The sequence below is a fragment of the Symphalangus syndactylus genome, chromosome 19, assembly GCF_028878055.3.
Source record: "Symphalangus syndactylus isolate Jambi chromosome 19, NHGRI_mSymSyn1-v2.1_pri, whole genome shotgun sequence".
Lineage (NCBI taxonomy): Eukaryota > Metazoa > Chordata > Mammalia > Primates > Hylobatidae > Symphalangus > Symphalangus syndactylus.
Genome location: NC_072434.2, coordinates 36,254,595 through 36,265,276, shown reverse-complemented (window position 1 = coordinate 36,265,276; position 10,682 = coordinate 36,254,595). Strand labels below are relative to the sequence as shown.

Sequence of the window (10,682 nt, the reverse complement as noted above, 5' to 3'; positions counted from 1 at the left end):
CTCTGTCTCAAAAAAAAAAAAAAAAAAAAGAAAAGAAAAAAATGAATTGAGAGAACTGGAAGGGTAGATGACTATCTTCAGAGAATGGTATATTGAGATTGAAGGGAAGTTGGCAGTAAAAGGAAGAACTGCATGCCAGAATATGTTAGCTAATCAGAGGGGCATGAGTGGATGACGGTTTCTTCACTGAAATCCAATATAAGCTGGGTTCCAGAATATAAGATCTCAACCTTAATAAATAAGTAAAATTAAAATGTCACTCTATCTGTTAATTTAAGAAATGTGTGCTCCCCTCCTAGACTGTAAATCTGTTGAAAAGAAACGATTATATTATACATTTGCATCATCTCTTCTATTATTTAACATAATTCCTTGTATGTATTAGACACTACAAATCATTCTACAAATGTTTGAAAGGTAACAAAAATATATAAAATTTGTATCATGAGAATGTATTAGATATATTTGAATAGATAAGTATACGATTAAATTTTATTCTATAATACATTCAGTATAAAACTTCAAAACGAATTTCTTATTTATGTGCTAAACTTTATTTTGTTTTCAAACTTAATTTAATTTGCTTATTGTGATATCTACAGTCATTCTGAAATGGCAGTTTTTGGGACTTCTCTCTTTCAATTCACATACATAAAAGTTTGAATAAGTTTCTAATATAGAGAAATGTGAGTGGTATGTTTAGCATAGATTAATTGAATCCCAACTTCTTAATAAATTAACTTTTATTTACATAAGCAGATCCTTAAAATCATATATCTATGTACTGTATGCACCATTTTACTTCATGTGTATCTATTAATAATAATGAAAACTACCATTTGAGTAATGTCAGTGTCAGGTACTGCTCTAGTTTACATAATTTACTCATTTTCCCTTCACAACAACCCAATGAACATGTGCTATTATTTTTCTTATTTTACAGATGAGGAAACAGTAGAGAGGTTAACTAATTTGCCCAAAGTCACAAAATCAGTGAATGAATTAAAACCTAGGAGATCTGGTGTTCAAGATACTAACCACCATTACAGTATAGACGCATGGATACAAATGCCGATGCGTTTATCTTTGATTGCTTGTTTGATGTTTGTTTTCTTTACCTTAAGATCCCTGAGATCAAGGACACTGGCTGGTAAGTGGCATCTTATCAATAAGTATTTTGTGAACAAATAAATGAATGAGCTTCTGACTTTACAGGATAATTTTGCTATTTCCTCCAAAGTTTCCTATTAGTTTACAGCTAACACTCTTGGCTTTTCCTTCAAGTCCATTCCAGTTATTATTTGGGTGATTTATTATGAGACATGTTATGACATTTTAAGCCTTTACATTTAAAATGTCATTCTTTTGCTGAGACAAAAATGATCTCTTCTCCTCCTCCTCCTCCTGCCAAAAGAATTGCAGATTAAGTGTTTACATGAGGGGAGTTTGTAATCCATTATTTCTGCAGCAGCGGGCTTCAAATATTCTAGGCAAATCCTGCTTTTTGTTCAACTCTTCCTGATGAGTGTTGTGATCAAAGCTTCACCTTGGCATCCATTAGTCATCGGGTACTTATTTGAGAATGGTTGCTATCATCATTTACTCTCTAAACAGGTGCCACCTAGTTACTTTTGTTTTGGCAATTATGGGTTAAATACATTCCTGAGCCTAGTCCTGCTTAAGCTTGCTAGTTCTCTATTTTAAATTAAGGCATGGTAGGTTATTTCTTTCAAGAGTAAAGGTTTCTTTAAGTAGGAATCTTTCAAATTACTCATTTTTACTCATTTTTATTCTTGTTTTCTGTAGATGAGTCTTTCACTGTTCAGTCTTGCTTTACTGTGCCTGGCTGACAAAACTGCATTACATAGCAGTTAACAACGGCTAATGATTAAAAAGAACTTATATTTTATTCTTAAAATATTGCTCTCTTTTAAGATGCCTATTTGACTATTCTTCATTACTGCCTTGCTACCATTCTTTTAAGTATTTACTTTCAGTCCATGGAATTAATGTCAATTTATAAAGAGTTGTTCCACTGAGGAGTTTTTGAATTATAAATATATTATGCAAGGATCCTGTTTTTTGCTACAGTTTTTTAGGTCCAGTAATTCCTTAGCAAAGAACTCTGTATGGGATTAATATATTTGTTAGCAATTACTTGATAGGAGAAAACATGTTGAACTATTACTTTAAAGCTACTTATTTTATATATAATTACCCCGAATATCTCCTTTCTAGCACTTTTTCTCCACGTGATATGCCGGTTGTTCATCAAGTTAGAAATAGTCCATGGGGCAATTAAAATTACTTTCCCAATTGATAAAGAAGAGTAGAGAATGGAATTTTAGATTCATGAGCAAAAACACTCAGTACCCATTGAAGTGACCTTATGTTAGGGAGTAGTCACAGTCAGGAATTCTATCTCACCCACTTTTGTTTCACCAAAATCTAGTACAATCGCAGACCTTCTTCCCCTCCACTGCCACCCCATTTGTTTCCTCCTTTCTTCCCTTCCTGCAATTGAGACATAGGATTTTAGAGTCTAGGACAGAGATAAAACTGGAGATGTGAATTTGAGGTGGCTTTAATATAAATGGTAGTTAAGATTATGAACTGGAGGATGTTACCTGGGGTGTTTAGAGGATAAATCAGCAAAGGAAACTTGGAAGGAATAGTCAGTGGAATAGAAGGCAAACAAGCAGTGAGTTTTCAAAACAGCCAAAGAAGTGACTTAAAAAGGCTAAGAGGCCAGGCACGGTGGCTCACGCCTGTAATCTCAGCACTTTGGGAGGCTGAGATAGGCGGAGCACTTGAGGTCAGGGGTTCGAAACCACCCTGACCAACATGGTCTCTACTAAAAATGCAAAAATTAGCCAGGGGTGGTAGCACATGCCAGTAGTCCCAGCTACTCGGGTGGCTGAGACAGGCAAATCACTCAAACCTGGGAGGTGGAGGTTGCAGTGAGCCAAGATTGCACCATTGCACTCCAGCCTGGGCTACAGAGTGAGACTCCATCTCAAAAAAAAGAAAAGAAAAGAAAAGAAAAAGAAAAAGAAAAAAACCAAGGTGGGTTGTGGTGTAGAAAATAGTCAACTATGACACGTTTTTAAGAGGGAGAAAAAAAATAAGGAATGAGAATTGGCTATTAAGTTTGACTCTAAGTACTTGGAACAAAGGCCTGACTGGAGTGAGATGAAAAAAAAAATTAGAAGTCAGGAATAAAGATGGTGACTTTAGATACCTCTTTTGAGAGACACGATTGTAAAGGAAAGCAGAGAAGTGAGTGATAGCTGGAAAATTTAAGTGGGCGTATTTTAAACAGTGGACAATCTAAAAATTCACATGTAAGCCAATATAAATAATACAACATAGAGAAGGAAGAAAGAGATGATGCAGAGAGGGGGGTCATAATTGCAGGAGAAATAATTACTATGTGGATAAAAAGAGTAGGATTCACAGCACAGTTTGATCAGTTGGCATTAGATAGAATGGACACTTCTTCCATCATGACATCAGCAGAAACAGTGTTTACTTTACCTGTCCACTTTAGATCTGGTGATGGAAAGATGAAGTAGGTCTCATCTGATATCTTCTATTTTCTCAATGAAGTATGAGTAAGATGAAATGTTTGAAGTGGAGGAAAGTGATATAAAAGGCTTATGGAAAGGAGAGAAGCTATAACAATAGTCATTTAGGAGAGTGAAAAGTAGACTTTGTGGCACATGTCTGATTTCAACATTGAGCTGCTACAGGAAATTGTGCAAACCTGCTTTAAACAGATTTCTCACAGGGAGCCCCTTTTTGGGTACTTATCAAGTACCATATCTTTAATTGCAGGCCATATTATGTCAGCACCATTATTTCTCTACTGTGATTCAGACACCTATGAATTTATTTTATCTTGCTCTTCATCTCATTGTTCTTTTAAAGACATTTTAAACAGATTTTATTTTTCACTTCCACGTTTTTGTGTTGGAGGAGAGACTTCCAAATGTTTTCAAGGGAAATAAAAGTAGAACTTACACTTCACTTCTCTGATTCTCTGTTTTACTATTTATAAAATGGGAGTAATACTATCTATGTACAGATTTGTGGTTAAGAATTAGAGATGATATGTATAAAATACTGGCCCATAATAGGCAATCAACAAATGAATATTGTAATTTTATTACCACTAAATATTATTCTTCCACCCAGAGAATAAGAAGATCTTGCTTCCTTTTTTAAATACAATTTTAACTTGGCACAGTGTTTCTAAGTTTCTTATGCATTAATTTGGTTGGAATATAAGGTATTTTACTGAATGATATTTTGTATTTTGGGCTTTATAATGTTTTTAGGGTCTTGGTAATGTAATGCTTGAGAAAGAATAGACTTCAAATAGAAAATTTATTTCCTCATGAGATTTTATTTTTATTACACAAAGAAAATTATAATGAATAATGTAATTTGAAAAGCCCAAATAATAATAACAGTGAGGAAGGAAAATGGAGTAAAAAAGACAAAACATAACTTGAAAGGGATTTTTGAAAATGTCATGATATTATCCACATCCTCTTTGTTTACTAATAATGTTGCTGAAGACAGCTCTGTTTTGTAGTCAAGCATTGTATCAATTTGAGTAACTAATACTAAGAAATGCTAATAACTCGATTGTTGCATCAATCATTTTTGTCAAATTAGCATAGCCATGCCCATACTTTGTGTTCACTAAAGCAATATAGATACTACCAAAACCATCATCCAATGCCTAAAGGATAAACATGAGATATTGACATAATGAATCTTTATTCGATATCTTCTTCTTCTATTTTGGTATGCTCTAGGGCATGTACCTCTCTTTCAGGTAGTAACCCATATTCATTTAGGAATGACTCCACATCCCCAGCAAAAAATTCTTCAGCAAACTGTTCAGCAACACTAATAAAATTGCTTATGAGTTCCCCACCTTTATAGATGAGCAGTGTAGGAAGTACATCTAAGGAAAAGCGGTCCCCAGCACCTGTATTCGAAGCTTTTATTTTACAAAACTTAACTATAGGGTATTCTGCTGCAAGGCATGTTAAACTACTGTTTAGAGCATCACAACCCTTAATACCATCTTCATAAATGTGAACAACGATTGTGGTGATCTTCAGTTCCTTTTCAATTGTTTCTAGGAATTGCTCCCCAGTTTCCAGCTCATACACAAATCCATATCTAGGCCCAAAACTCAGCTTCTGGTGCATATCCTGCATACACTGTCTACGGTATTTACGAAGGCAGTTTTCATCCTCTTTCTCTTTATGGATTAGTTCATATTCTTGAATGCTCATCTGAGAATAAAGAAACGATAGAAATTATTAAGTCAGAAGTTTTTTTCCTTAGATATACCAAGCCCATTCTCAACTGAAGGAGTTTACTTTTGCTCTTTTCTCTGCCTGGACCACCTACCTTTCACTCCTGATGTGCCTTTCTTTTTCACCTCATTGAAGCTTTTATTTAAATGTCACCTTCCTTGATTACTTTACCTAAAAAGGTCCCCATCTCACACTCTCCATTCTTTATGCTGGTTTATTTTCTTTATAGCGACAAACACTATTATATCTTATAACTTACTGATTTTTTTGAATATCCAAAAAATTCAAGTAAGACAGCTTTTCCTACTATTTGGAGTTCATCAGATCATCCAAGAGGTTAATTTTTGGATCAGCAGCATCAGCATCACTTGGGAACTTCTACGAAATGCAAATATTTGGGCACCACCCTAAGTTTACTGAATTAGAACCTATAAGAGTGAGGCTAAGTAATCCATATTTTAACAAGCCCTCCAGGTTATTGTTATTCACTAGTTTGGGCTGAAGTAAGAAAAGGCCCAAATTCCATTTTCTAAGATAGCTACTTTTCATTGCAGTTGGAATAAAAAGTCACCTGCAGGGCCTTTCATAATAGCTACTCCATTATTAATGTATTTAACAGAATATTAAGCACCCATTCCCCCAACCAAAAAAGAAAAAAAGGTATAAAGGAACAATGGGACATAGTGTGATTAATAAATGTGGAGCAGCTCAGAACCATGGATTTTTAAAGTAGAGGAGAATTGAGAACAAGTGAAACTAATGTTTATGAAAAACATACCAGGTGTTGGGCACTTCACATAGATTATGTTATCTAATCTTTACAGATAACCTCTGAGGTAGGTACTATTAGTGTCATTTTACAGAAGACACTGAGATTTAAGTTAAGTAAAAGTTTATGATGCTTTCATTACTTCTTTCTTTTGTTTCTGTTTCTTATATTTGTTTCCCTAATGCCCTCTTTTCCTTATGATATTTTTTTCTGTTTTAAGATTACTGTCCCGGGGTGGGTATGGGAGCTCATGCCTGTAATCCCACCATTTTGGCAGGCGGAGGAAGGTGGATTGTTTGAGTCCAGGAGAACAGACTGGGCAACATAGTGAAACTCCATCTCTACAAAAAATGGTGGTGCATGCCTGTAGTCCCAGCTACTTTGGAGGCTGTGGCAGGAGAATCGCTTGAACCCAGGAGGTAGAGGTTGCAGTGAGACAAGATTGCGCCACTGCACTCCATCCGGGTGACAGAATGAGACTCTCTCTCAAAATGATAATAGTAATAATAATAATAATATTGTCCCAATTTAGTTTTAATCCTAAAAATTTCCAATGTTTCACATAATGTTTAAGTTGTTGCTATAGTTCTGTTAATTTAACAGATCAAACCACACAAATTTGACTTGAAGATGTATTTGAGCATTTATATGAAAACTTGTTTCATTCACATATTCAGGCATATGGATATGTAGGCATTCAGACACATTTCCAAAGTTTAACCTTAGCATAAAATTTTTAATAATGATTATGTGTTACATTTGTGTAGTATTTTACATGTTTCAAAATAGTTTTACATTTATTTTTTCTTTACATATTTTCAAAATAAGTGGAGCAGGTTTGTTACAATTCCCTAGATGGAATTCTCTGTATGTTGCTTTCTCATATTGTGAAACTATCTCTAGGTCAGCTCATGTCTTTGTAACTAATTCTTTTCATAACTGTATCTGTTCTTAGTATACAATGCCACAATAGGCATTCACTTCATTTCCATTTTTTTTGCTAGGGTAAGCAATATTGTAATGAATATATTTTGTAATAGTCTAAAGTGATTCTCTAGATTGATTTAGATTAGAAAACACATTGTAAATTATTTATTGCTGATTTTTGTATTATCTTACCTTTCTGCTGACTCGTTCCTTTGAATCTTTGCCATTCCTACTCTGAGGAGAAGACATTTGCCTGAGAATCTCCTTCTTGCTAGGTGGAATTGAATCACTGTCTTGACTCTCTAATTTAAACTTTCTCCAATCATTTATTACTCCTTTGGGTCCTGGAATGAAATTAAAAATAAATTGTTTTCCTTTTTATTTTCAAAAGGACTATTGGCATAATTGAAATTTGTGTAAGTATTGTCATGGAATAAACTTATTATCTCCTGCATTAGAAACAAACATCTTGTTTGGACTAGAAATTTCTGACTGCCCTGCTCATAAAAATATGCTCCCACATTAATCTTGTTAAATGGGTTTTGGTAAAGGATCTTTCGGAAACATTTGCAATAATGAAAATATAAATTATGCACTTTGAACTACTGGCAAAAGGGTAGGGTTAATATATTTAAAAATTAGAGTCCAGGTAGGATACTGGAATTTTGGAAAAAATAGCACTTTTATTACCTAAGAAAAAAACTTCAGCAACAAACTAAAATTGGCATTACAGTATTAATAAAGGAAACTGGGAATGTTGGGGAAACAAAATAACAATAGTATATAAAAAACAACTGGTGAGCAGGGGACCTGACCTCAACAAAACTAAAATGGCTTTAGGAAAATTATTACGAGACCATCCCATTCTTCTAAGATTCTAGGCATATTTTACAAACACAGAAAGAATAGGATTGGCAGATTTTTTTTTTTTTTTTGAGATGGAGTCTTGCTCTGTTGCCCAGGCTGAAGTGTAGGGGCGTGATTTTGGCTCACTGCAACTTCCACCTCCTGGGTTCAAGTGATTCTCCTGCCTCAATCTCCCGAGTAGCTGGGACTACAGGCACATGCCACCACGCCCGGCTGATTTTTGTAGTTTTAGTAGAGATGGGATTTCACTATGTTGGCCAGGCTGGTCTTGAACTCCTGACCTCAAGTAATCTGCCCACCTCAGCCTCCCAAAGTGCTGGGATTACAAGTGTGAGCCACTGTGCCTGGCCAGATTGGCAGATTTAAGTAAAACTAACTAAATGAAGGATGATTTAACTGGAATTCTGATATTCGGTTGACCTGATGACTAACAACATTATTCATTTAAGAAAGTCTTAAATTCTTTAAAACAAGGAATATTAAACTGACTAGCCTTCACTAAAGCTTAGCTATATCCACACCTTTAATGTCCGTATTCTATATCATATTTTATATGTGGATGTATTCCTTCTTTCTCCTCCATATTGCCTAATAATTTTTATTTGTCTTATATATGATATATATTTAATATAAATTTGTTATGAATGTATTTATATTATATGCAGGAAATTAAAGCTTTTTGTTTTTACATACAGTGTTCATATCAATATTTTAGATATGTTTTATGCATATACAAAATATACATGTTTTTATGTTTGTTTAAAAAAGAGAATCCATTTTGTTCCTGTTTTCTACAAATGGTGGTGTATTATCTGCATTTTTCCTTACCTTGTTTTTTCTGTTTCATACTATATCTTGGAGATTTTTTCAGTATACACACATGAAGAGGTTCTTCCTTATTTAGAAAATTGAGGCATGGTGTTCCATTGTGTAGATAGACATAATTGACTTAAACAGTTTCGTAGTGATCTACATTGTTGTTTCCAGTTTTTTCTATGACATATGATGCTGAGTGAAGAATCTTGTGCATACATTTTTAAAACTCTGTGCAGGTATCGTTAGGGTTATATAAGTAAAATTCCCTAGTCAAAGGGCATATACGTTACTAATTTTGATATTGCTAGGTTGCCCCTACAGAGATTGTACCAATTTACACTGCTATCAGCAACGTATGAGGGTGCCAAAAATGTGTTATTAAACTTACTTGCTTTCACTATAGTTTTTTGTGTTACTTTTTTCTGTTTCTTCTTTTCCCCATGAATAGTCTGTCCTATCTTTTGCTCATTGTTCTATTTAGTAATCGGTTTCTTTTCTTATCGATTTGTAGAAGCTCTTAATATATATTAGGAAACTGACACTGTCGACTGAGTTGCAAATGTTTTTCCCCAATTTGTTAAATGCTTTTTGACTTTTGTTCCTGGTGACCTTTATCAGACAGCAGATATTTCCTTCCTTTTTTTCCCTGTCTCCCACTTTCCCTCCATCCATCCTTCCTTCCTTTTTATAAATGAATTTACCAACCTTTTCTTCAATGGTCTTTTTGTTGTTGTTTTTGTTTTTGTCATAATTAGGAAGGTATTCCTCACATTGCTATTATAAAATAAATCTCCACACATTTTGGCTGGTACTCTTGTGAATTCTTTCAAATTTCTGGCTAAATTTAATGGCTCAATCCAAATTAAAAGAGAGAGGAAATTACCATTCAAATAAGATTCAATAGAGTTAAATGTGAATTTTTAAATTTAAGTCATGATATTTAAGTTTTAAGCTCTTAGGACTGGCATATAGATAGCCAAACATAATTTAACAGATTAAGAAAACAGACTCTGGATGAAATGAAGTGTTAGGTTTTCTGGAGGAATACTGAAATTTATTTATTCAAAAAAATAAAGGGAATATCTTATCATTCTCTTTATTTTATTAGATTAAAAAATGAAATTAAAGGCCATTTATTTACCTTTTGATCTAATCTTGTTTACAATGAAAGTTTGTACTGAGGGTGGGGTACAATCAGGAGAGAGGAAAGTGGCTTAATTATAGTGTAGATAAGAGGTCTTGTGATAGTTGGGCAGCAAGAAATTGCCAATAATTGGTGTTGTTTTTTTTTTTTACTCTTTGACATCTAAATAAAACTGTTAGGAATTACTTGATTTCAAAAATTAATTTGCTGACTCAAATATTTTTTAGATTAGTATAACAATTTATATAAAGATATTACTTAAAGTATGTACTGAATAGTGTCAATAAGAACATTAGATATTGCCATATTTAATTTTAATTTAATAATTATTTTTTCTTCTAGCTTTGCTTGCCTGTATGTGTGGCCTGTCCTTCAAAGTCTTCCTCCAAACTTTGGCTTTTGGCTTCTTCCATTTTAGGGACTGGATTTGATATAATCTATAGGAGGAACAAAGAAATAATAATGACACAAGAATTCCAGGATGTACATACATATATAGAGAGATAAATATATAGGTATGTGCATATTTATAGTCTCCTGCTGCCAGATTCCATAAGTAGGCTAAGGATAATCACTCAGTGATAAATTATTTAGAGTGTTTCTGTCCGCAATGTAAAAGGACATTAATTTAACATGTGTTATTAAAGATGTCTGGACTTAAGGATTTTATATAATTCATCATTTGTCTTTTCTTAGCTCAAGCCTTCCAGTTAAGTCTATGTGGTTAGTGAATATTATTTATTACTGATTTTCCTAATTTCATATTATTTGAAATTTGAATATATGAGACATAATATATGTTATTTATTTCATATAATAA

At 33.6% G+C, this 10,682-nt stretch overlaps 1 protein-coding gene across 1 annotated transcript; it reads right to left on the bottom strand.

Moving 5' to 3' along the window:
* Positions 1-3,754: 3,754 nt before the first annotated feature.
* On the bottom strand, positions 3,755-10,463 carry PDC (phosducin). The gene is made up of 3 exons (XM_055234984.2): positions 10,215-10,463; positions 7,228-7,379; positions 3,755-5,315 (listed from the first exon to the last, which is right to left on the bottom strand). The coding sequence occupies exons 1-3, from the start codon at positions 10,273-10,275 to the stop codon at positions 4,788-4,790; spliced, it is 741 nt and encodes a 246-aa protein (XP_055090959.1). The 5' UTR covers positions 10,276-10,463; the 3' UTR covers positions 3,755-4,787.
* Between the last annotated feature and the right edge of the window lie 219 nt (positions 10,464-10,682).